Here is a 27,683-nt window from a genome sequence, read left to right as displayed (position 1 = left end):
GAAGTTCCTTAAACATGATGGTAAACAACTCAAATAGCTTTAGGAAGTCCCTAAAACAGATCCAATTCACCAGGCCCCTCCCTGCCAGAGTAAACAATCTAAGCTAGAAAAAAAAAAAAAAAAAAGAGAGAGAGAGAGTTCGTGGGGTGGAGGCCTAGGCAGTGTAGATCCTTGACAGGTTCCGCCTGGCGCCTCCCATCCAGCGCTGCCACTATGCCCAAGAGGAAGGTTAGCACGGATCAGGCGGCGGAGCCCAAGCGATGCTCTGGCCAAGCCCGCCCTGCCAAGGTGGTCACGAAGCTGAAGAAGGCCAAGGGAAAGGATAAACCGTCAGACAAAAAAAGTGCAAACTAAAGGGAAGAGGGGAGCAAAGGGCAAACAGGCGGAGGTGGCTGACCAGCAAAACACAGATGTCCCTGCAGAAAATGGAGAGGCTGAAAACCAGAGTCCAGCCTCTGAAGCAGAAGAGAAAGAAGCCAAGTCCGACTAACCATCCATCGTATCTGTGAGTGTCCCTGCCTCCCTTCTTGTACAATCCAGAGGAATATTTTTATCAACTATTTTGTAAATGCAAGTTTTTTAGTAGTTCTAGAAACATTTTTAAAAGGTGGGAGGAAGTCCCGCCTCATCCCATTTTTTAAGTGTAAATGATTTTTTTTTTAAGAGGTTAAATCACTTGCTGGTTGTTTATTCTTTGGTACAACCAGAAAACAGCAGGGTACTGAATCAGGAGAGGCTGTGACTGTCTCGGGGGTCACCATAACATTCCGTAGAGGGGGCTAGTTTTATATCCTGCAACACAAAGCATACTAAATGGTAATTTGGAGTCTTGGTCGTGCATTTGTGTCTGGAATGTTTTCATTTATTTCTGGTCTCCTGTTTCTAGTAGAACTGTATCCTAAAAAACCACTCCTCAGTCCTTGCCCTGTCAGAACTGTTTCTGGTCATGGCAGTCCATTTTCCTAACAATTGTGATAATGTGCTGTGAAAGATTTGAATTTGAATATGTACTGTATGTGGCATAAAATTGTGAGTCAGTGGAATTAAGGATTGTGAGCATTTGATTGTTATGTGAGGTCTTAGGGAAAACTTGCCAAGCTTAGGATGGAACATCACTGGAATAAGTTCAAAGAGAAACAGCACATGGCTCTTTTGGGTACATAAACACAATGTCTGACTCTTAGAGTTTGGGTCCATGTTTTAAGAATTGAAATGTCTGTGGACTCAACCAATAAAGTCTCAGCTGTGAAAGAGTAAAATAAATAAATAAAATAAATAAAAAAAAAGAGAGAGACTCAGACAAGTCGACATGTCAATAAGACTCTGAGACCAGACCAGCTGCCTGGAAGAAGCAGAAACCAGCTGCCAGGAAGGGGTTTAGATAAAAGTCACTTGGAAAAGACGCTCTCCAACCTGTTGAGTGGCCTTCAGGCTGTGCAGTGGGCTCCATATTCTCAGCTTTGTGAGCTGTCACCCATGCTGGGGGGCTTTGGTGATGCAGCTGCCTTTGAGTCATTTAGTCTATAAATCATCCCTCACCCATACTCCTGTAACCCCAGTAAAACTCATTGATTCACCAAGTTGGGTTTGGTGGTATCGGTACTTCGGTCTGTTATGGGTTCCCTGTCTGGGGTGAGCAGACATCTGTGTTGTGTGTGTGTGTGTGTGTGTGTGTGTGTGTGTGTGTTTTGGGTCTCCTCAGGAAAAGCTTTGTCACACAACACTGCTGGATCAGTAAAGCTTTCAGAGGTTCAGTAGATCAGTTTTAGGAATTCCCAGGGCATCTACTCCAAAATAAAGGGCAAGTTGCTATCTCTTGTGCTTCCCAAAAGTCATACGATGGCAAAATACACACTAGGCATCCTGGGAATGCTATTATAGTCGTGAATATTAACTATACATATCATATCAATAGATTTTACTGTGATGTTTCCATAGATGTGTGTATCATACTTTGATCATATCCACAGTGCCAAAGGCTTTCTCTAACCCTCTTCTCTCATCCCTTTTTGCTTTGTCCACAGACATTTTCTAGGAGTCCCTCTACTGTGTTTAGGTCATCCCCCTCCCCCTGCTAACACACATGGAAAACAATAGGCAGGCATTGTATTTCTTCATCTGATTTACTTGCTTGACATGGTGACCTCTAGTTCCATCCTATTACGTGAATATGACATGATTTCATTCCCCTAGGACTTTGAAAAGAAATGTATTCCATACCATGAGTATTGTTTTGGTTCATTTTTCAAGTAATGCCAAAGCTCTCTGGCTTTGCGGGGGATCTAGATCAAAAGTATGAGCTATCTAGAGTGTTTTTGTGGTCTCCACTACACCTTTGTACCCGAAGTTTTGTTTTCATAATATATGTGGGAGATATTTCCAAAATTAGTGCACAGAAAGCCACTAAACTTTTATAGCACTTTAAATGTATTTATTATAATTTATTGAAATAGCCCTCTTAGAATCTATCAATACTGTTGTATTATGTAAACTCCCAAATTAATGGCCTGTTAAATATTTCTGCCAATAGAAGTCTAGGTGAATTTGTTGCATAAAGTCCCAGAAATGAGATTGCTGGTTGAACGATATGTTTTCTTACAGTGTTGATTATGGTGGTGTCCTGGCTAGTTTTATGTCAACTTGGCACAAGCTACAGTCACCTGAGAGGAGGGAACCTCAATTGAGAAAAAAATGCCTCCATAAGATCTGGCTGTAGGGCACTTGATGGGGGAGTGCTCAGTCCATTGTGGGTGGTGGTGCCATCACTTAGCTGGTGGTCCTGGGTGGACTATAAGAAAGTATAGAACCTGGTGGTTCTATAAGAAAGTAGTCTGAGCAAGCCATGAGAACAAGCCAGTAAGCAGTAACCCTCCATGGCCTCTGCATCAGCTCCTGCCCTGTATGAGTTCCTGTCCTGACTTCCTTCAATGATAAACAGTGATGTGGAAGGCTAAGCCAAACCAACACTTTCCTCCCAGAGTTACTTCAGTCACAGTCTTCCATCACAGCAATAGAAACCCTGACTAGGGCAGGTGGTTTGAAAGAGAAATGTCCTGCACAGGCTCCATAACCTGTATATTTGTTTTCCAGATGGTGGAGATACCTGGGAGGTTTAGGCAATGAAGCCTTGCTGGGGGAATTACATCACTGGGTCTTTCTGCCACTTTGGTTTGCCCTCTGTTCTGTGCCTGCCTTTGAAGATGTGACCTCTCAGTCTCCTGATCCTCCCACCATGCCTGCCTCTTACTGTTGTGCCTTCCTGCCATGATAGACTCTCTTGGACTATAAGCCAAAGTGATTTTTTTTCTTCCTAAAGTTGGCTTGGTCATGGTGATTTATCACAGCAACACCTAAGTAACCAATACAATAGACATATCTAAACTGACTTCCATTTGATTATAAAGTTATGAACCATAGGCAATGCACAAAAAGACAATTTCTCCATTTCCTTGCCGACGGTTGAATTTTTTTCCAATCTGATAAGAGTTGAAGCAAAAAGTATTTCTTGAGTTTCTGTAACTATGAAAAGCACAATGTTTTTTATACATTTAAGGAATTCTTTTCTTTCAATTTTATGTGTTTACATCTTGTGCCCATTTTCTTTTATGTTTTTGACACTTTGTTTAATGGAATGCAAAAGGCCATTTTTTAAAAAGTTACCCAAGATGTGGAGAAATATGTCTGTAGTTCTAGCACCTTGGAGACTGAGACTAAGAAATTTCCAGGAGTTCAAGGTCAGCCTAGGTCACATACTGAGCACCAGTATGTGCTCATATCACCCAGGGCTGGATATTATATACTTTGCTATTCTTATGAAAAATACATATATATACTGTACTAGTAGCATCCTGCTTTAACAGCTTGCATTTGGACACTCTATACTTTTGTTTCTCTCCCACATGATATACTTTCAACGTTACAAGTATACCTACTTAAATTGTGTCCCTATTACTACAGCTTAATGACAGCCATTTTTTAATGCTTGTGTCTTTTAAAGTCTACACTCTAAGTGAAAGTAACTTGCCTATCACCATTTTATAATGTTATCTTATAGAGTTATGTTTCCCCCTGAATTTTGTGCTGTTGTGTCTTCTTGAGGCACTGTTCAGCATCCCATAACTGGAAGAACTTCTCCTAGAAGACAGGTCTAACAGGGATGAAATTCCTTAGATACTGTTTGACTAAGAAAGTATCCCACTTTCGCTGCTGCCTAGGGACACAGTTGCCCAGTAGGGTGCTCTTGTTGGGAACTTTTCTGTCAGCCTTTTCAATACACCATCCCCCTTCCTTTTGGCCTGCAGTTTCTGCTAAAAAGTAAGTCTGCTCACAGTCTTCAATAGTAGTGTCCTGACTTAACTTTACAAGACACACGTATTGAAAATAGCTGTCATTGAGCTGTATTTAAGTAGGTATACACTGGAATATTGAAAGCATATCACAGAGAGAGAAATGGAAGTGTAGGGTGTCTGAACGCAAACAGTTAAAGCAGGGTGCTATAACTTTAGACAGTTCCCTTGTAAGTCACTTTACCCCTGATGCCTCCAGAATTCTTTGTCTAACCTTTGACAATTTAATGAACACATGATCCAGCGCATCTCTTTTATGTCCTTGGGGCTTCCTGGCTCTGGCTGCTGATTTCTTTCTGTTTATGGCTGGCTTTCAGACATCATTTACTTAACTGAACTTTCTATCTCCTTTTCCTTCTTCTTTTTTTTTTTTTTTGGTTTTTCGAGACAGGGTTTCTCTGTGTAGCTTTGCGCCTTTCCTGGAACTCGCTTTGGAGACCAGGCTGGCCTCGAACTCACAGAGATCCGCCTGGCTCTGCCTCCCGAGTGCTGGGATTAAAGGCGTGCGCCACCACAGCCCGGCTCCTTTTCCTTCTTCTTACAGAGCTCCCATAGCACAGATGGTTGGCTTTGCGGGAGCTTCACTCATTGGTCTTTGGATGATGGTTCAATCACCCGACTTTGAGTTCCCAAAACCTTTCTTCTGGTTGATTTAGTTTGCTGCTGAAACTACTGAGTGTTAAACACATTTAACTGTTACTTTGTTCTCTGGCATTCCAATTGGACCTTCCCCCTCCAAAAACAAACAAACAAAAAACCAAAAAAACAACAACAAAAACCCCCAAAACAAAAAACAAACTATAGACCCTACTTGCTGTCAAAAACAGGTAAATTACAAGGTAGTACCCCAGACTGCAGCTAGCAAACATAAAAAGCTAAATGGGTGGCCCATGTCTACCCAAGAAGACGCTGTAGGCCTGCTTTCTCCTTGAGGTAAGCCAGAAAGTTTGAGAAGCAGGTAAAAATATGGTTCAGAGTAAAGAAGCAAGACACACTAGAAGACTAAACACAACTGAGAATTCTAGAACTCTTGTCACAAAGTAATATTTTCAAGACACTGAGCACTGGATTCCATAAATCCGGTAAAGCCCAGAAACACACATTTTAAAAATTGCAAAAAATGGCTTGTTCCACCCTCTAGTTTGGAGAAACATCTGATATTTGTTGAAGGCAGGGCCTGAAGATGATGAAGATTTCAGTCGTTCTTGAAATTACAAGAAGGAAGCGCTATTGCTCTTCACCAGGTCAGATGTGCTACCGAAGTCATTCAAGACTTCAGCCATTTCACCACATGGCTAAAGTGTGACATGGTGTCGTTAGCAGCTGCACAGTTGGGCCTGACCTCTAAAAGGGTTAGAGTCCCACAGTTTACAGAGGGAGGTGGCGGTTACTCTAAACCAAGAAGCCAGTGTTCTGAGTAAGGAAAGCTTTGCCAGTTCATAACATAAACTCCACAGACAGTTTTAAGACTACATTTTAATGCTGCTCTTTAATCTGCCAGTGATGATATTTGCCAGGGCTGCTTAGCGTGGAGGCTGGAGTCATGGCACTGAAACTCCTCACTGGTGAAATAGTCACACTTGTGACAGGCTTTCAAAGAAGCAGCGTGTGTGTGTGTATGTGTGTGTGTGTGTGTGTGTGTGTGTGTGTGTGTGCGCACACACGCGCATGCTGGCATGTGTCTGTGAACGTGTGGGTGGGTGTGCGCAGGCACGTATGTAGCACATGTCAATTTGTGGATATTCAAGGGTGTTTATGTATACACAAGTCAGTGGAGGCCTACAGACAACCTTGGGTGTTGCAGCTTAGGAGATGTTATGTGTTATAGCTCTGAGGGGAAAGGTTTCCCCACTGGAGGGTTACAGCTCTCAGGGGAAGCGGGTGGAGGTTTCCCCAGTGAAAGTGTTACAGCTCTGAAGGGAAAGGTACTTTGGTAAGGTATCTTTGGGAGTCAAGGAATACCACAAAGTCACAATGCACAATAAACCTCACAGAAGAGATTTATTGAGAAAGACACAAGAGGGTGGTTGCCTCTGGTCAGGTAAGAACCATCAGGGAACTGAGCAGGGGAGCAGAATACAGGCTTAGACAGGGTTGCTTGGGGGAGGAGTTTTCCAAGGTGGAGATTTCCAGGGTTGGGATTGGTAAGATTTCAAGCCGAGCTCAGAGATTGGTGGAATTTCGTGCTCAGAATTGGTGGGTTTTGGTAAGTTTCCAAAAGTGGAAGTGAGCTCAGACCTCTTGCCCTACATTCCGCTCTGGATTTTTTTTTTTTTTTTTTTTTTTTTTTTTTTGATACATTGTTTTCTCTGTGTAGCCCTAGGCTGTCCTGAACTCATTCTGTAGACCAGGCTGGCCTTGAACTCAAAGAAATCGGCCTGCTTCTTCCTCCTGAGTGCTGTTACTGAAGGTGTTCGATACCACCCCAGGCTCCACGCTTGGTGTTTGAAGTAGGGTCTCTCATTGTTCCTGAGGCTCTAGGCTGGCTACCCAGGTAACTATGGGAGTCTGACTGTGCTCCACCTCTCCAGCGCTGAGATTGCAAACACTGTCACCACCCCTGGCAGTCCTTGCCACTTCCCTAAGGATGATAACTTCACCTTACAGAGGGACGTTTTATGGTTCTAGGTTAAAGGCAACACTGGCTTGGAATGCCCCCAGCTTGCGGCCAGCACACTGTTCCCCACACTGTCCATGGCACCCCGTGTTTCAGGTAACTCCTTACATTCCTGTTCAGACTGCTGCTCTGTCTCTGATCTTGGTGGCAATTCCAGGGCTCTGCTCTAGCCCAGCTCTTCTGTGTATCACTTTCGTGGTTCCTATGGCTCTTTGAAAATGTATCGTTAATCTTCTTCCATTTCTACAGCTGCCCAACAATTATAAGGACGTGGGCTCACCTGTTTCCCTGTTCTGTCCTTTTACATTTCCACATTTGTTTGCCTCTTTAGTGTGTGTTTAGGAGAAAGGAGATATGAGTACATGTATTGTCAGGTTCCTTTTGTTGGAGTTTACACTTAAAATCAACACAACAAAGACCCAAATCAATGTGCTGGAGAGATGGCCCTGTGGATGAGAGCACAGCCTATTCTTCCAAAGGCTGGGATTCTAGCACCCACATGGCATCTCACAACTCTGGGAAATCTGATGTCCTCTTCTAGGCTCTGTGGGCAGCAGGCACAAACATGGTACACAGATATACATGCAGGCACAACACCCACACACAATAAAATAAAAAAAAATGAAACACCCAAATCACATATTATTAAAGGTGGTTTTATTGAGTAACAAGTTAGAGCACATAAAAAATAAACTGAGTAAAAGTTTTACTGTCCATTGAAAATTAGAATCTTCACATATTAGAAAGTATTTTAAGTGATTAACTGCTAACTACTTATTCATTATTTAAAATCTTCAGTATTAAGGCAAATATTTAGTTATGTATTGAGTCTTCTAATTAAAAAATCAGCTGAAGTTTATATGAGATGAAGCCAATTGAAGCCTTTTTAAACTCAAGGAACTTTTGCCTGTGAAGGGAATGTGGTACAAGCTGAACACTACTTTCCCGTCTCTGCTTCAGAGTAAATCACCATATTTCCTGCAGTCCAAGAGTCGTGTGGTAACACTATGTATGGCCTATTTGGTTTTACTTCCCAAATGTACCCAGAAACACTGTACTTTGAATTGTGACCACATGCTATCCTGTAGGCTGCATTCTGGGGATCCTGGGCAGCGGCTGTGAGCAGCATCCCCCCCATCAGTCACATGACCATGGGATGAACATCTCATATCTCCTGGCTCACTGTGCTGGGATGTATGGACCTTGAGAGTTTAGGTATATCAAATTCATTCTTTGTGTATAATATTTTCAACTCATGATCGATTTATGAAAGGAACTCTCCCTGGTGGTCAAGCAAGGAGCTCATGTGTCTTCCTCCATCTTTCCCAGGAAGGCATTGAAGTCCCATAACAATGGCCTTAAAGTTTAAGCTCCTCTAACATTATCTGATTATAAATTTCTTTGGTCAATGGAACATAAGATTTTTTCAAGGTATCCATGAAGTAAAGTGGGTCAGAAATCTTCAGTGGATGAAATCCTTCTTCCACCAGTTGTATCTTCTGCAGCTTGAAAGTCCCTGTTGTTTCCATTTTATCCTAGGAAACAGTTACAGATGTGAGTGGAACAAGTTAATAGGATTCATGGTAGCTACAATTATGAGTACAATGTTTAACAAGGTAAGCCATATCTCCTTATCATGTGTTATATCCAATTAACTTCTTTATAGTTAGTATTAATGTAACATTAGCAATAGAAAACTCTCATTCATCTGTAAACTTTATTGAAATATTAGCTTATTGAATACAAATTATTAATATAATCAATAAACTAAGCATGTTTGAAATATATATCCTACCTCATATCAAGACCAAAGCAATATTATGAATATACAATGTTGTAATAAGAATTATAGAGTTCTAAAAGACAAAATTTATGATACAAGTTTTCTCAGGAGGTTCTGGTAAATTGTGTCTCTGGAGTGGAAGGAAAGGAAAAAGTTAGTTTTAGTTTAGCCATATTGAGTCCTATCACATTTAAAAATGTTTATTATAAGCAAAACTACTCTGTTAGGAATGTGATTTAAATTTTTCACAAAGCACTTGTTTTATTCATATGGTCAGAAGTAAGTTTTAGTTCTGTATTTTCTCAGATTACTTATTGCTATAATTAATTAGCTACATATATTTTTTGAGACAGGGTCTCACGATGTAGTCATTCCTAGCCTTAAGCTCACTGTGGAGATCTGAGCATGACGCTTTAAATGATAGGCTTTTTGTTAGGTGTAGCAAATGAAATAATAGTCATAACTGTAATAGCCAATGTTCTATATGGAAAATGAATGATATTAAAAGATTTTTCTAAATGCTTGTGATACTGACCTAGTCTACTATAATAATGCAGTGCTAAAATATGGCTTCTGCTTCTGTGAGTAAATTATAAATTATACTAGAATTAAAAGCTTAAAATGTTACTTTCTAAATCTATGTTCTATTCTGTGAAAATATATTTCTCATGGGATAACAGAAGGGAGGATGGGGAGATTGGGAGTGGACATGAAAGAACAAGGTAGCTGGGTAGAACTAACTATTGGCTGCTTCCCTCCCTTGGAAGCTTTCACAGCACTCTCTAGTACCATAACAGCTAATCCTCAGAGAGGAGCCTTTCAGGTCAGATCCAGATCAGATCCTCTGGCTCCTTTGTCTGCTATATACAGTGCCTTAAGTCATAAGGACTTACCTACAATCTCTGAGAGGCAACAGCATTTTCCTACAATGTTTTAGAACTTTGGGTTCCCTGACCAACAAGTAGTAAGGGGGTCTATAAACTAAAACAAGGACCAGCATGGCACAATAACCCTAAGAGTGCCATAAGGGCACCCATATCTTAGTGGTAACCAAGGGCTCTCTAACTGGACTGAAGACATGCTCAATAAGAAGAAAACCATGCCTTCTACTAGAAATGTATCCAGCACCCTAGAGAGTCCAACTTGCTAGTGAGGTCATGAATCTTGGAGGACATCCTACATCTGCCACATTACTAATCCAGGATAATTCCTAACTGCATTCTAAATATTTAGTTATACCCACAGATAAGCACTCCTCTTACCCCTCAACAAAGAAATTACTTTTTGCAAGAGATGAAGACCATTACAGAAAACCACGACTTGATTGTGTGGTACTGAGCTTCAGCTGATTCATCTACAACACAACTCCTGCACCCGAGGCTTGGAACATTTTCAAAAGAGGGGACAGAAAGGTTGTAAAAGCCAGGGAAACAGAATGTCTGCTGTGAGATCACATCTCCTAGAAATGTCAGGGAAGTTACACTTACGGCTGCCTAAACAAGACCTGAACATGGATGATACCAACAGACATACTAACACAGGAGGGTCCTATCTCAAAGGGTCCTAAACCTAGACTAAGATCTATAGGCAACTAAGGAACTCTGAGAGAGGGAGAAATTGTCTTCCCCAAGTTAACTGGTTAACCAACACCAAGTGGTCAGCTCTGAAATAATGTATATATAAGTGACATTATATGGACTGAGCAGGTTGTGTTTATATGTCTAGGAATATATATAAACAAAAAAAGGAGGCTATACAGAAGCTATACAAAAGATGGTGTATAGGAAACATATGCACATGACATGTCAGTACACAAGTAACATGTGCAAATTGATAGTAAACTTGGATTGTGTTATCCTGGTTGCGTCAGATGTGCCTGTGTGAAGGTGGGTAAAAGATATGTAGGATGTCTGTATGGGTTAATACTTAAACCTAAATGCTAATCATCGATAAAAGTTTCAACTAACATATAAGTTACTTCTTTTTCATATTTATTTGCCTTTATAATTTCAGAGAATTTTTCTGAAAATTATCTGAAACAGTATACATAAAATATGCAAATGAAATAAAGAAATTTGGACGATGTGCACCTTGGAAAAGAAGTGGCTTGGCTATGAGCATTGATTTACAAATGTCTTAAAAATGAATGTGATATTATGTTTGTTCCACTCATTACTTAATAGTAATACAGCAAATATATTCTGAAAAAGTCTGTGTGTTATGATGTTAAAATGAAAAACTACTAAGTTTGGGAAACTGTATTTGAGCCACAGTATTAAATAACCAAGCAATTGAGTAACTGAGCTGGTAAAGTTACCCAGTAGTTGAGTGATTTATTTTCAAACCATTCTTTACTAGCAATCCAAAACAAAAAAGAGCCTTTATCCCAAAATAAATGTGCTCAGGTTTTCCTACAAAACAAGAGGGAGTGGACTGAACCTAAGGACTGTCCAAAGGGGTGGGGGAAACATGCTTAAAGACACATTGCTCCAGGCTCAGTGTACACCCTGCAAACACTCTGAGGTTGACCCGGTGAAACCTAATTTTAGGCAAATAACTCCAACTGTCTTCAGAAGATATGTGCAAGTAATGGGTTTGGCTTGCCACCCTCACTGAGCGCATCACTTTGTTCCGAGGTCCTAGCTGAAGAGGAAAAGAGCAACTCCACAGGCAGGACAGAGACAAACCCAGGACCTCATCATGCTTCCTTGACATGCAGCTTTAAGTATAGCATGAAATAGCCTCAACTCCACAACTTTCTGCTTTTTATTCTTAAAATTTACTAATATCAATAACATTCACACATGATCTAAAGGAGACAACAGTATTTTGCTGCTGATCCACCTCTTGGTTCTGGCTCTGACATTTGACAATAAATTTTGAAGCTGTAAAATTACCTGAATTCTTAAAAACCGTGGGCAGGCATAAGGTGGTAGAGATGTTACAACTTGGTCGTACATTTTGTCTAAGTCTAAAGACTTGCTTGGTTTTAGAATAATAGAAATCATCCCTGCTTTCCCTTCATAACCTGGGGAAAAGGTTGAAATAAAATCAATGTATTACTAGGTGAATTTTCAAAATCAGTTCTATCACATTCTCAATAATACAGAGACACTCAGTCTCCTGCAGAGATAACAATATAGCAGTAGCATTAAATTGAGTCTGTGTCTTTCCCTGACATATGATGTAATTACTAGAAGTAATTCAACAACAGGGAAGACCACACTTGATTGTCTGTACTAAAGAAATGAAACTGGTGGGATGGAAACACAATAAATTATGTATAATTTGCATCCCATCAACATAAATATTAAGAAAGACAGTATTTAGAGGTAACTAGAGCCCAGCAAAAAATGTACATTTTAATCACTAATGAAAAAAAGAAATAAGGGGAATATTTGAAGCTAAGAAAACTCAGAAAACTGAGTCTTTTGACTCAGGCCACACTGCTTGCTGCTGTCATGACATCTGCAGACCTCAGATGACTGAGGCATTATTTCTCCAGTCCTCAGGGACAAATTCTGAATCTGTCCCCTCCTTCCTCTGCTGCAAAGCAGACACTTCTCTCCCTGGTCTCCCTTCCACTCACAGCATTAACAGAAAACACTGCCATCTGTATAAAAGGACACACCTCAATCACAAGTGGTATTATTTAACATTTAAACTAGAACATGTTCCTGTTTAGTGAAATGCACCAACACATGTTGTAACAAGAAAACTGAGAGCTGGGCAGCAGTGGTGCACGCCTTTAATCCCAGCACTCAGGAGGTAGTGGCAGGTGGATCTCTGTGAGTTCGAGGCCAGCCTGGTATACAGAGCAAGATCCAGGACAGGCACCAAAACTACACAGAGAAACCCTGTCTCCTTGAAACAACAAACAAACAAACAAAAAAAAAAGATAAAGAAAAGTGAGATGATTGGAAAGGTCAGCTTCAACTATTTTCAAGCAGTGTCCATAAAATTTCTTATTCAAGGGCATTGCTTGCCAAGGCAAGATAAAAACATTTTAAAATGTTAATTTTAATATGCAGACTTTCACATATCAATTAAGAAAGTAATAAAACCTAAAGAGGACATGCACATTCTCTTCTACAATTCTCAAAATCATCAAATCATCAACATCCACATACCTGGCACAGGCACCCCATACACATTTGCTTCCTGTATGAAGTCCAACCTCCCGATCACATCGGCTACCTCTGTGGTTGCAACATTTTCTCCTTTCCACCTAAAAGACAGACAGATCTGAGGGAGAACACAAGCATCTGAAGAGCCAGCTCCTGCTTGCTGTTTTAGTGACTTGCATTTGGCTCTGTGAAGCACCTAGTGGCCAAAAATAACTAGTTTCCAAGCAAAAGCCATTTTGTTCAGAGTTCAGTAAAATCAGCAGCTGTGGTTAGGTTAAAATAACTTAGAGTTTTATTGGTATAAATTGTTCACTTTTCAGTATTTTTTAAATGAGCCATAAAAATAGATGATAAGGAGGATATATCAGTACAAAATCACTACTTTGTGCAATAATAATAACTAAGTTTAAAACTTTATCTTTGGTAGTGGGAATTGAAAGAAATACTATACTTACCTCAATATCTTAACCCACTTTAATCTGTAGCCATTGAATCCTTCACTTCTGTTATTTTAATGAAGACAATACTATAAGATGAGAATTTGACATTCTACTGACTTACTTCCCATTTATCCATTCATTCAAGCCTTTGCTAGATACTTACTCTATGCTCTTGACTAGTCTATAGTCATTGAATAACAAAGTAAAATACATTTTTAGGTAGGCTAAGACGAGCTTGAGAAATCAGAAAATAAAATGTAAAAATGGGGAGGGGGCAGTCTCAGTTTGAAAATCTTTTCCTTATGTCCAGAATCCTCTCAGGACCAGTGAGACAGACAGCTCAGGGAGTGGAGGCACTTGTGGGGATTCATTCCACCAATAACCCTGGGGTATCTGGCCTGACAGAGGTGTGTTTTTATTTCTGGGCACTTGACTGCTTAAAACTGAAGAGGAGGCACATGCTCTCTCTCTCTTGGGGTGGTAAGAAACTGGATGGCTGGTTCATTGACACCCCCCCACCACCACACACAGCAGAATGGAAGATGGCAACAGCTGGCATATTTCTCCCCATTTTATATCTTAATAAATCATTGATACCCTTTAACAGACTCTAGTGGATTTGCTTAACAGGCACTTGCCACCAAGCCAGAGTTCAATCCCTGGAACAGACATTGTGGGAGGAGAGAACCAACTCCCCCAAGTCACATGCATGTGTGGCATGTATTCTCCCCGCAACACTAAATAGAGAAATATGAGATAATAAATGAATGAATGAATGACCCGACTTTTCTGTTTAATCACAGCTTCACACAGTACTTTGTTTTTACCCTAACACTACCTTCACATGTCACTTCTGCTTTTATATCCTACTGATTTGGTATAGACTGATCAATTTTTAAAAATAATTATGGAGTTTGACATCAGGACTCAACTCAGTTCATTCTAGAAACAGATGTTGAGTGAATCATTGAGTGGGGAATCATTGTGGTGATGAAAGGACCCTGTGTGCTCTGAAATAACAGAAGCAGGGTCTCAGCACTTTTCACAGAAGAGGGATTCACAGGCACAGAACCAGTTGGGCATCCAGTGCCATGCCTACCTGAAAGTGTCTCCAATACGGTCCCAAAAATAAAGGAAGTTCTCATGATCCAGGACCATTAGGTCTCCTGTATTGAAGTAAACATCTCCCTTCTTAAAAACATCAAAAAGCAGCTTGCTTTTCGTGTGCCGGTAAGAGCCAGCATAGCCAAAGAAAGGATTCTTCGTATTCACATGAGAAATGAGAAGCCCTGGTTCTCCTGCAAGAGAAAGGACCATTTCTGCAGTCATCTGATCTAACAATTATCAACACAGACACTGTACATGTATCTAAGCTACATAAGACATGCCTAGCTATTGTAGGTTCTCATTTTTCTTTGTGTTTGTTCCCAACCTACTTAATGGCATTTATTCTTGGTGGCCACATCTAGAATATCCTTTCACAAACAACTTTGCAAAAATCAATGACAAAAGAACTGCATGCAAAGGAACTGTGAATTTAATTTCTTTTATACTCTGGGTTGACAGACTAAGGGTAATATCTCTTGGAATTGCACAGATTTTAACCCAGGAAATTGCACAGATATTTAACCCAGAGCAAATAACTCAATAATTTTAATAAGCTGATAATAGCAGTATGAACTAGTGACCATGCCTACTCCACAATTATGATTGTTTTAATTGGATTAACAATTGTTTGAAACTGGTATTACAATTCTTATTTCATTGAAAAAAGAACTAATGCTGACAAGGAGGAAGTCAGCTGTCAAAAAATCAGAAAAAGAAATAGATGTAGAACTCAAAATGAAGCCTTTGCAATTTTGGATCAAAGAGTCTGTGAAGTAGGCTGACCCAATTAACACAGTAGTAGAGTGGTTTAGGCCTCAAGGATGTTATTCTAGAAACACTTGACAGGGAAAGGGAGGGAGGGCATTAGAAAGATCTCTCATCTCATGACACTTATTAGTGCCACTCACACTTAGACACTCATCTGAAATCACTATTCAGATGTCAAACCTATTTAATCAAAGTTGTGCTTGACAATCCAAAGGACAAGATTACGTTTAAAATAAAGGAAAGCAGCTTTCACAGCAGCAGCCGTCCAGGACATTGTTTACCTCCTTCTGGATTAGCCGCAGAGATGAGATGACATATTCATAGGGATCTTAGCAAGGGCTGTCCTTTACGTCTCTGGATGAAGATGCATACTCTGCTTCCATGGAGCCCCACTGATTCTCTTTACCATTATTTCCATCCCCACTTGCACCACCCCTACTGGTATTGTTACCACAGTCATACTTCACACTTTATTGTAGTATCACTGGTCTTAGAGCATTGCCCATCTGTCCATCCCATTCTTATCAGAAACCTCTAAGAAAGGTCTTGGTTCCGTTTTCATTTTACCAGTGCAGAAAGGGAGGCAGATAAAGTAATTTGCCTAATGTCACACAGCCGTAGAAGTCATACACACATAGAAATTGGAGCATGCATTTTAGGACAAAGTCCACATTCCTCCAAAGCCTCACATAGATTGTGTAGTCTGTCAGGCTACATTTAATATTCCAGATATTTAAAAAAACTCTTATCTTCCTCACAATTTATACTTTTTCCCTTGCTGCTCAGGATGTAGATATTAGGTTTTTTTTCTCTGCAAATTATTGTAAATGCTTACATAGGTCATGGTGTATTCATGTCTTTCCTGATGAGGCACAATTTACATAATGATACAATGTTAGAGTATAAACTAAAATGCAATAGCTCATCATGAGGGTTCTAGAACGGAGTCCGTCAGTCAGCAGTTTTAGAAATGCTGAAATTACATAGGCACAATCCCAAGATTCAAGTTCCAGTTTCAGAACTTATGGTAATTGTAGACACACATGTTACAAAAGACCTCAATTCTCCAAATCTTCCCAAATTGAAAGTTTTTTTTCCTTGGACTGTGTCTGTGGAGTTGAATGAAAAAAACATTTGAAAGTGTTTATTTTATTCTTTTTATTAAGTGTGTGTGTGTGTGTGTGTGTGTGTGTGTGTGTGTGTGTGTGTGTGTGTGTGTACCAGCGCAATTGAGGGCAAGTGCCCTCACAGGCCTGAGGCTCAGATCTCCTGGGGTTGAAATTACAGGCAGGTAATTACTGAAATTACTGCCTGACACAGAAGCTGGGAATTGAACTCAGGTCCTTTGCAAGAACAATACCTCTGATTGTGTCATCCCTGCAGTCACCAAGACACTGATTTGATATGGAGAGGCTTGGGAGATTATTTTTTAAATGAATAATACTTTCTTTTGCAATCTCCCCAGTACCAGTAAGAGAAAAATAACAATAAGAACAACAGTAAAGCAAGTTTACAACTTGTATTATCACATGGAAGTAAAGATCTAGGAAGTCACTTCTGGTATTGCCTAATACTGGAATTTGGGTCCCAATGACACAGGTAGAATCTCTAAACATTTCTAAGGGCGTACCTATACATTCTATTTTCAGTGACGATATGGAGTTAATGGAGAACTTTCTTTTTTTTTGTTGTTTTGTTTTTCGAGACAGGGTTTCTCTGTGTAGCTTTGCACCTTTTCCTGGAACTCACTTGGTAGCCCAGGCTGGCCTTGAACTCACAGAGATCCGCCTGGCTCTGCCTCCCGAGTGCTGGGATTAATGGAGAACTTTCTTTCATCAAAATTTCTAAACTGAAACTTTTAGATAGTCTACCTTGAGAGAGGAATAATTAAGAGAAGAAAGCAAGAAGCCACAATGTACACATTGCACACACCATTTAATTGTCAACCTGAGCCTCATGAAATAAATAATCTCACCTCTGATTTATATAAGAAGGAGATGAGTCTCAGATTGGCTAATGTATCCACAGTTTCTAAGTGTCAAAACTCAAATTTCTCCTTGTAACTAGGTTGGCAAATTAATTTAATATTATTGGTAATATGTGATGTAGATATTTGCTGTGATTACCGTTGGGGGATATTGATCACACTGTGAAATCCAATGTTTGCATTTGTGTTGATTAAATAAAATTAACTTTGGATCAGGAGGCTGAGTTAGCAACTAGTTGACAGAAAGTAATCATAGAGCATCGGAGGGGATCCAGGAGAGATAGAGAGACACAGGAAGTGGTAGGTCAGGGTTTGGAGTGGTGTGGATTTTTTGGTTTGGCGAAGCAGAAGCACAGGTCTTTCAGAGACACCAGCAAGGAGACAGGGTTAGTTAGTTGCTACTCAGCCACGCCGAGCTTACAGGTTTTTACCCCAGCCTTTAAATCTCAAGTCTTATTTATAAATAGCATGATAGAGATTTAATTAAAGCTAACTTTTAGTGGCAGTAACAGGGCCAGTGCCTGTGAGAACAGAATTCCCACCAGGCTGTGGCCTGAGTGGCCCAGCTGCTGCTAGAGATACAGGCCCATAACTGCAGAGTTGCAACTGCTGGCTGAAATAGCATTCAGTTAAGGCACAGCTACTGTGCCATTTTAAAACCACGGATTACTAACTAGAGGTGTACACAAAGATAAATACAAGCCAAAGAGATACCGCTTAACCATATAACAATTTGGCACTTAACCGAATTAGGGCTCAACAGCCAGCAGTTAAGCTAGTCCACCTGATTACCATTCAAGGTAAATCACACTCCGAACAGTCCTCTCCTCCCTGAACTCAGCACCAGTGACATTGGATTCAGGTTCTTTGCGTAAGACGACGCCTTCATCATTCCTCTTACCTTTTCTCACACGGTGACACCAGCCTTGTTCGTTCCTCACGGGTTCGTCTTTCTGGAAGTCATACTTTATCAACTCAAAAGCAAAAATAAGCTGCAAACCCAAACAAAAGCAACAACACATGAACATTTAGCTGTTTGTGCAGCAAGAGGAAGTGCTAGTGGATTCCATGCTCAAGTTAAACAGTGAAATCTAACTGACCAAAAACGGAACAAAGATTTGAAAATCGAAATGGAAGGCACTGGTGAGCTGGTCTTCTTGCTTGTCATTCATTTTCGTTTCCTTTAGGCTCTGTTTTTGCCTCAGTGCTGTTCGGTTTTCCCCACAAGGGAATGGAATCAAGCTGCAGAAGCTACCCAGCACTGATTTCCTCTTTCTTCTAACCATGGGCAGAGGACCTGTCTCTAAGTCTTTGAAAACATCTTCTCCAAACACACGTTTTCAACAGAACTACGATCTGAGCTTTGAATTATCAGGAGTTTTGTTGGTGCTGGTGTTCTCCTCAAAGCCCGCAGAAAAGTGACCAACTGCCTGAAAGCTAGAATAACTTGGCAACTGTTCGGCTTTCCTCTGGGCCTTTCAAGTTAACTCCTCCAGACTAACATGTAGAAGTTTGCCTATCATTGTGGCATGAGAAGATGTGTTTGGTAGAATGTCCCGCTCACTCAAAAGCCAGGCTAACTGGATGTCCATCTCCCTCATCTTCAGTGGGTCCCAGCTGCCCTACCTATGACGGCCACATCACAGTGTCATACTGACACACCCATTCTATCAAGTCTGACCTGATAGTGAACTAAAAATTGTTCAGTCCAATTCCCTCATTTTATCTACAAAAAAGGGAGGTTTTACTGGCCGTTTAAACATGTAACCGTATTAGACAGAATTAGGAAACATATTTAACATGGAGGTGATGAAATGGAGTAAGATAGAACAACAAGAGCACGTAAATGAGGAGGGAGAGAGGGGAGTGAGGATAAAAATGCACAATAAGAACAAGTAAATTAAAAAATACATAGAGTCGCTAAAATAAATATGATATCTAAGTATAAGTAAAGCCATATCTAGTGTTCAGTCTTAGAAAAAACAGCATGTAATCAGATCTACAATTCACCATCCAATAGTTCTTTTTAAATTATATTTAGTTATTTACTGTGAGCGTGTGTGTGTATATGTGCATGGGCACATGTGTGCCATCGTGAGGTGTGTGTGTGTGTGGGGGGTGGGTATGGGTGTGGGTGTGGGTGTGTAGGTCAGAGGACAACTTTTGGGAGTCAGATTTTGCCCTCTGCTGTGTGGTGCCCAGGATAGACACTTGTATCCAATGATCTCGCCCACCACCCCACAATTCATCACTTTAATTCAGTTTAAGTGACAACATCGAAGATCAATTAAGCACTTAGTCTAAGGCGAACACAGTGCTAAGATCTGAGGGCTCTAAAGAGCTCTCTGTAAGTGTTGGAACACTGTGTGCGGGGTTGACTAATGTCATCCCATTTGAAGACTAGGGACAATCCAGGAGGCTGCAAGGAAAATACACTATTCTTCATTACATAAATAGTAACATACATTTATATCACACTGGTATTTGTCACTTTGATAACATGATATTGTTATACTTGCCTAATGGCTGGTGGCAAGATTCCAGACATTCAGTCTAGCCTCTATCACCTTTTTTTGCAACAGGAAAAGAGAGCGCCCTTCCCATCACTCATCCTTTTCTCTCTTATTTTGTATTTTGAACCACTTTCCCCCCAACTTCAGGTATCAGTTTTGGTGTTACTTCTTTTCACTTAACTTGGTAACAGTGTACACCAGTGAGAGTCGCTGCAGAATGAATTGCTATAAGTGAGTCTATTATGAGATGAATAGGAATTGGTGGCAGATCTTTGAAAAGCAGGCTGGATCAAAGTATAAATGTTCAGCTAGAAGCATCTCTCTTCTCCTTCCTGTGTTTAAGAGGCTCCCATGAGATTTCAGCAATGGCTTTGCTATAGTAATGCAAATGAGAATAGTCACCACACTTTAAAATCCCAAGTTAAATCATGTTATGTCTCTGTGTCCAGGGCGCAGCTGTATGAGGTGCTGTTCACAACAGTATTGCTAAGTGTTTTTCTCCAAATGGTTCTATCTACAGTTACATGATTGTACAATGGATCCAGGAGTCCCCACTATGCCTACATGCCTTTTTATATTCAGATGAATAAATGTCTATGTTGTTAAGGAACTAAAAAAAAATCATTTCCTCAATTAATACATGAGAAACCTTTAACCTGGAGAAAAGTGTCCAGGTTATGAAGTCCAATAGCAGCAGAACTGACCCTGGAACTGGGCTCTCTGTCGCTGTGTCTGCAATTTTTGCCTTGAAAATGATGCCTGGCCCCCACCCTCAACTTCTTATTCATTGTCTCTAAGAGCTTGCAATGATGTTCTTGTGAGGAATGTGTTCATTTGCTCATGTTTAGGCCAGCTAGATAATAACAAGGGGATTTTTAAATGGGGTCTCTAAGTCATGCCAACAATGGCGTAGCTGGGCTTTGGGTCACACAGCTGCTGCATCCCTAGAGCAGAAGGAAATGGAGATTAGCCGTCCCGGCTGCAGAACTGTTCTGATTCTAGAAGTGAAGACACATAGCCCTGTCCTTGATACTCTCCTGGGTTCTGCCCGTGAGCTGTTCCCTTGGCTGGATTTAGACTGTCCTTTAGCTGTGATAAGCTGTAACCTTGAGTGTAACAGCTTCCAGCTAGCTGATTCCTTGTTTGCTTCAATCCCAAGGGTGATCTTGGAGGCTCCTGGAATTGCAAGTGACGCCAGAAATGAAGGTAGTCTTATGGTGAATGTGCTCTGACTTTGCATTTGGTGAACTTTGCTCGTGGTGGAGAGATGATTATAGATTACATTGAAGATGCTTAAACAGCTTGTAAAAATGTTAGGAAATAGGCTTTTTAACAATCCCACATTTTATTTTCATAGTATATCCTTGGATTTACTGCTATGGAAGCAATACCACCTATAATTTTCTGTCATCTCCTGTATATATTGGTAAGACATACATTTTATATCTTCAGATTTTGTTTCCATTCCACTTAGAGGCATAATGTGGATCTGTTTAATCTTCTGTATTTAAATGGAATTAATGCTGGCCATCAAACTTTTTAAATTGAAAGTGACTTCTTCTAAGTTTTGTTTTATTTTCAGACTAACCTGATATTTTCATTCAATGTATTATTTTGTTTTCAGAGAAGTACAGCATTGTTATTACATATCTATCTTATTCTTTTTGTTTGTTTGTTTGTTTTTGAAGACAGGGTTTCTCTGTGTAGCTTTGGAACCTTTCCTGGAACTCACTCTGTAGCCCAGGCTGGCCTCGAACTCACAGAGATCCACCTGCCCTTGCCTCCTGAGTGCTGGGTTTAAAGGCATGTGCCACTACTGCTGGGCTATTCTCTATTTATGTGTAAAAGTTTTAGGAATTTCCTAGGTGAAGGATGAAGATATTTATTTAATTTACTTATTTATTTATTTATTTTTTGGTCTGGACTTTGCAAAAATGCAAAATTCTGTTTGCATTTTTGAGAGATTCCTGCACCATGTCCCATCATCAACCAAGCTATGCTTTGTACAACCCATACTTTTTTGGGGGCCTAGTTCTTTATATTCTGTTAATTCATTTCACTAATATATATGCACCTATTTGTTATTCTGCACCATACTTCATTTCCTGGAACATATTATGCTCTTTTCTTCTAGTATAGTTAAGAGAATTATTTTTCTCTGTGAACAGTTCTTTTCTGAAAGAACAATTAAGCACATGCCAAAAACTGTCTATATTTAAGAACTATCTTTTAATTGTGTGCATATTTTTTTTCAAGATTTATTTATTTATTATGTATATAAGGTTCCTCCTGCATGTATGCCTGAAGGCCAGAAGAAGGTACCAGATCTCATTATAGATGGTTGTGAGCCAACATGTGATTGCTGGGAATTGAACTCAAAACCTCAGGAAGAGCAGCCAGTACTCTTAACCTCTGAGCCACCTCACCAGCCCTGTGCACACAACTCTTTAATCTTATTCATCTTCTCACCAGCAATGTTTACAATCTGTTTTGTTTTTACGCTTTTTATGTGATATTCATTTCTATTATATGTTCATTTTTCTTCATTTATTTCTTTGAGACAGCATGTTCAGTTTCTAATTCCTTTGCTGATCTGCATTGTCCTTGAAACCTCCTCTTATCTGAGCTCTCGTTTTGTTTTTGTTTTTTTTTTAAGAGAATCCTGTTGTGATCTTTTCCTGAGTTTATGGGGAAAATGTTTTGTAAGCATTTCTTGGTCACTTTGAAGCAAGTGATGTGATTTGTATTCCATCAGCTGCCCTTTCTCTATACTTACAGATTCCTTTGTTTCAAGGCTTCTGCCCTACAGAGATTTCACAGTTAGCCTTTACAAATTATTTCCCCAGATTAGCATCGGAAAGGTGAGGGCTGCTCATAACTTTGAGTTTGTTTCACACATATATTGTTTCCAGACTTCTATTTTGCTTACATTAGGCACGTTTATCGGATGCCATCTCTTTAAAGAGCACGCCTCGCAGCTGTAAGCATATTGGGGTTACAGGAAGGAAACACTGCTGTGTACCTCTGCCTTCACTCATAACATTATCTCTCTCCTTGGAAGCTGATCCTCTCTAAATAGTAAACTTTCACAGTTTTGTTTGTTTGTTTTTGAGAGAGGGTCTCTCTACAGGAACCAGACTGTGATGGAACTCCCTATGTAGATCAGGCTGGCCTCAAGCTCACAGAGATCTGCCTGCCTCTGCCCCCAAATGCTCGGATTAAAGGTGTGCACCACCATGCCTGGCAAAGTTTCAAGTTTTAAGAGAGATACTTAAAAGTCTCCTTGCCTAATTATGTAATAATCATTGTATTTTTTTATTACTTGCACTATAAGCAGACAGCATGTAGCTGAAATGATAAAAAGGCAGACTAGAATCTAAATAGTATCAGGTACAACTTTTTTAAAAAAAATTCATACTATGAACAACTGAATTAAAATGAATTGAAAATCAGTATTTTTCCAAAAAAAAATGGGGTCAATGTGATGTTTTGTGTTACTGACATTACAGCGGTCTCTTAGGAGGAAACTATAATGCACTCAAGCCAGCAACATAAAACACAAGTCATCTTCAGTATACTCTTGAGGTCTTCATATGAATGCAAAATTTAATTTCCTAAGTGGTCCAGTAATTTCTTTTAATGTTTCCCAAGTGCTTGAAAAGGAAGGGTATTATACATTTAATAGATACAGGCCCCACATATATCACTTAGTTTATGTAGCTTGTTTATTGTATTATTCAAATATCCTACATTATTGCAGTTTTATTTATTTCTCCTTGGAGTGTTTTTTAAACAAATTTCTCTTCACAAGTTTTGAGGTTGTTTTAGCAAAAATTTCACCTTTCTTAAGAATGTTTTTATTTTTATTTATGGGTATGTGTACATGTGTTTGTGAGTGAATGTCCTGGGTGTGCAGAGCCTGAAGGGGCCAGAAGAGGGCATCTGATCCCACGGAGCTGGAGTTAGAGGTAGCTGTGAGCAGCTGTGTGACAGGGTGCTCAGGTTCTCTACCTCCCAACTGTTGTGGTAGCTTTCCAGACCTTGAATTTACTTTTATTTTTATTTTTGATTTTGTTTTTTTTTCGAGACAGGGTTTCTCCATGTAGTTTTGGTTCCTGTCCTGGATCTCGCTCTGTAGCAAGAATTATTATTGCTGTGGAGTAGGAGCTTTTAAAACTTATATGGTATAAACGCTAAGAGATAAGGAGTGGTGGGAGAAAAACACTAAAGGAGAATGAAAAAAGAATTGCTCAGGACTTGGGCGCGCTTTACTCTTACACATTAAACTTGAAAACTGAACAGAAGTAAATGGCTATCCTCATGCGGCCGAGGGAGCTCATGGCAGGGGACTGGAGTCTGCAGAACCCACAGCATCACAGTCCACTCACAGCCACTGTTACCTTTGCAGATGATCTCAGCTTCAAAAACGTGATAAAAATTTTCACAATGTGGAAGTTTAAGCTCCAAACAAGAGTTTGTAGACCTCAACGTATTTCCTCTAGAGAAAGTGCTATATTTACCTTGTAAAAGAAGTTTGTTCTCCCAACAGATCCAATCTTCCCCGTGTGGTTCATGAAACATATGTTTCCTTCAGTGGCACCATAAAATTCGCACATTTTAATATTTCCAAATCTGTCTAAAAACTGTCTCCACACATCACTTCGCATACCATTTCCAACTGCCAAACGCACCTGATGGTCCTTTTCCCCTTCTCTCTGTTAGAAGAAAAGATTTCACTTTTAAATAACTCTAGTTTGCGCCTCTCCCTTTTTTTACTGCTATTTATACGGCAACTGATCTAAAAGTAAATGGGGCATGCGCAATAGCAGAAGCGACGCAAACACAAGGAAACCACAGCGTTCTGCTGGAGAATCACCCTGCACTAATTGTAATACTGTGACACCGTAGCTATGGACACGAGCAGTTAACTCTTGAGTTATCTGATAAATTACTTATGAGTACATATCAACTTTTGGAAGTGCCTCAATAAAATGGCTTGACCTCTCCTTAGAATCTGAACCTTCGGGTGCCAAGTACCATACATCTGTAGTTAGATTTTAATGCCGTTCTGAAATATTATTAAAGCATCGATTTTTAAAGGATGAGGCCTGTGAAAGGACATCTAAGATTGTGTGGGCTGCCATAAAAACTGTTCCAGAGAAAAATGAATATACCTGCAGGACAGTAAAAAAAAAAAACCTGAAAAAATAATAAATTTACAGAAATTTCTAAAAGGGATGGGAGACTATGGAGTTATGTACTCAAGGTCACAAAATTTAAAAATAATAAATATTAGGATGGTGCTTGAACATTTTCTGGTAAAGTAAGTGGGAAGAAACAAAAAGAACGGGAGAGAGGGAAAGGGGAGAGAGAGACAGAGAGACACAGAGAGAACATTATTAAAGAGGCAGTGGAACTATTTTTGGCTATTTTATATTCTAAGAATGTATTGTTTAAAACGTTAAAAATGAAATGTATCTTCAGAAAACCAAAAACTACACATGCACTGGAGCTGGAGAGATGACTCAGTGGTTAAGAGCACATGCTGCTCTCGTAGGGCACCCGAGTTCAGCTGCAGAGGAACTGAGTTCAGGTCCCAGTGCCTATGCCAGGCTCACAACACCCCGTGACTTCAGCTTCAGGGGTTCTGAAGACACCTACACACATGAAGCATACTCACACAGAAACTTGCACATACACATCAATAAGACAATGTTTACAAAGCTATGTAAAACTAAACATGTATCTTTAGTAGAGTGGTACTAGGAACACAAAGGATGCTCCCAACATAAAAAAAAAAAAGTATCATAGAGCAATAAACAAACAGCAGAAAGGAATGAAAGGGTCTAGCAAACGGAGTATGTACATGTATGAGTGAGTGAGTACTTACTCTTGAATGTTGGTAATGCTTCTAGTGTATTCCATGAGCACAGTCAGAGCAGATAACTAGAGCATTCAAGGTATCGACTGAATTAAAGATTGATAAAATCAGTGCATTGTCAATTAAGTGGGAAAATACTATCTTATGACAGCATGTGACAAATTCAGGATGAATGTTGTACTGTCAAAAGTGCTTAAATTTCTCAAGGGACTAAAGGGAAAGTGTTATAAGTTTGTGTATGTGTGTGTGTGTGTGTGTGTGTGCGCGTGTGCACTTTTAAATGTTTCTCAATGATAATTGAGAATCTAAACATCCAAACATATCCACTTCTGAGAGCAACATATGGCAAAATTATTTTCCTGAGTAATATAATGTTATTATTGCACAGGTCCTTGAGATACTGGAAGTTACCAGGGTCGTTATTCACAATTTAGTTTCCTTGATTCAAATCGCTAACACAGAAATATGTGTTTGTAAATGAAAATAGTTTACTTACAATAATGAAAATGTAACATCACAAATCCCTGTAGCAAGTCCAAAAGTTAATCTTATTGGGGTATACACTTACGCACATAATCACTCTCATACATATGTACGTATATGGAAGGAGGGAATGAAACAAGGGGAGCTTTAAAAACCTTATTTGCACAGGCACAGAAACTTTGCTTTATATAAGTGTCTAATAGTATCATGAAATCTAAATCGAGCTCCGACAAGCTACAGCCTTCAAGGAGCACAAGTGGCCCACCTGTGCGTTTCTGATAAAGCACAGTCAGGACTGATTACTGGGAGATCATCTATGGTAGATGTAGATGAGATTTTGAATATAGGTTGTCTATCTAGAAAAGCAATACGAGTTCTTTTGTAATCTTTTCTATGGTATTTTCTCTGACATTTACGTACTTCTTTCGTTTATGATTGTTTGTGGACACTCTAGGCAAAGTCTCAAAAGTCCATGCTTCATTTTATTAAGACGAGCCTGGTGGTTTCAGTAATGAAAGGCTACACAAACATGAGCTTCTGATGCGGTTTTTCTCTTAAGATTTCTCCAAAAGCATACAGAATCCTTTGCAACTTTACTGCCGGGTATTTACACACACACACACACACACACACACACACACACACACACACACACACACAAACACACAGAAAGAATGAGAGGCAGAGATAAATAAATTGTTGGATGGGTAGATAGATGACGGATGGATGGATGGATGGATGGATAGATAGATGGATAGATACATAATAGGTAGATACCTAGATATATAGGTACATAGATAAGCCATTATCTAAACCACAGAAAATACTTGTTTACTCTTCGGCCATTTAAAGTGCCTTATACCAGTTAAACAGATTTCTGACACAGTCAGAACTTCTATCACAGATGTTTCATGGGCTTAGTTCTCAGGCATGTCCATCTGGGTCTTGGTACAAAGAACCCCACTGGTGTGATGATATCCATGAAGGAGGGAGTCACACAAATATTGGAGTTCTGGCTTCTTAAAAACCTCTTTGTTAAGTTGCTGTCTGGTGCAGCAGGAACTGAAAGGAAGTTACCTGCTACCGGATCATCAATTCCTTCCCAGAAACAGTCTCTTTCTTCCAGAACACAGACTCCATCCAACTTTGTGAAACCGTAACACAACCAGGCCAAAGACCCTCTTTTGATGCCTACAGAAACTGAAACTCCATAGTTTCTCTTTAAATGCAGAAAACTCTATGCAACTTTAAGTTTTAAGGAAATGAGAATGTTTGTTGCTACACGTAGAGGCAGAAGGGAGATACTGAAAGCAAAACCAAATGACTACTCCCCACAGCACAGCGTGGCAAGCTGTTTTCTGCAGAAAGCAGGGTTCGTCCTGAAATGATCATCTAGGGCTCAAACAGCAGATGGTAGTTGTTTTGGTTCTTCCATTCTGATTCTAGGTAAGACCTCGTGGTTCTAAAGCCTATTGATAATCACACATGCATGCATATGGCTGCCACACACCTATGCCTCTTTAAGAACAGTCATGTATTCTGACAGTTTGACCTTCCTTGCAAGCACTACAATAATACCCTGAACCAGTATAGTACAGGTGTCAAGTTAGTTAGGTTTACAGAATGGGGGC

The 27,683-nt window shown here is 39.9% G+C and overlaps 1 protein-coding gene and 1 pseudogene across 1 annotated transcript in view; one reads left to right on the top strand and one right to left on the bottom strand.

Moving 5' to 3' along the window:
* The first annotated feature begins 213 nt into the window (after window positions 1-213).
* LOC128112464 (non-histone chromosomal protein HMG-14-like) lies at window positions 214-490 on the top strand (annotated as a pseudogene).
* Window positions 491-7,603: 7,113 nt separating this feature from the next.
* Window positions 7,604-27,683, bottom strand: part of Slc27a6 (solute carrier family 27 member 6) — a 47,314-nt gene continuing 27,234 nt past the window's right edge. The window contains exons 5-10 of the mRNA XM_052741465.1: window positions 24,209-24,403; window positions 18,077-18,167; window positions 14,413-14,611; window positions 12,877-12,974; window positions 11,644-11,774; window positions 7,604-8,498 (exon numbers count right to left, since the gene is read on the bottom strand). Of these exons, the coding sequence (XP_052597425.1) occupies window positions 8,322-8,498; window positions 11,644-11,774; window positions 12,877-12,974; window positions 14,413-14,611; window positions 18,077-18,167; window positions 24,209-24,403 (891 nt within the window). The 3' untranslated portion in view covers window positions 7,604-8,321. The remainder of the gene's footprint in view (window positions 8,499-11,643; window positions 11,775-12,876; window positions 12,975-14,412; window positions 14,612-18,076; window positions 18,168-24,208; window positions 24,404-27,683) is intronic.

Source organism: Peromyscus californicus, unplaced genomic scaffold (assembly GCF_007827085.1).
Source record: "Peromyscus californicus insignis strain IS unplaced genomic scaffold, ASM782708v3 Scaffold_17__1_contigs__length_78620276, whole genome shotgun sequence".
Taxonomy (NCBI): domain Eukaryota; kingdom Metazoa; phylum Chordata; class Mammalia; order Rodentia; family Cricetidae; genus Peromyscus; species Peromyscus californicus.
Note: the sequence above shows the minus strand (reverse complement) of the source record. Positions and strands in the feature narration are given on the sequence as shown.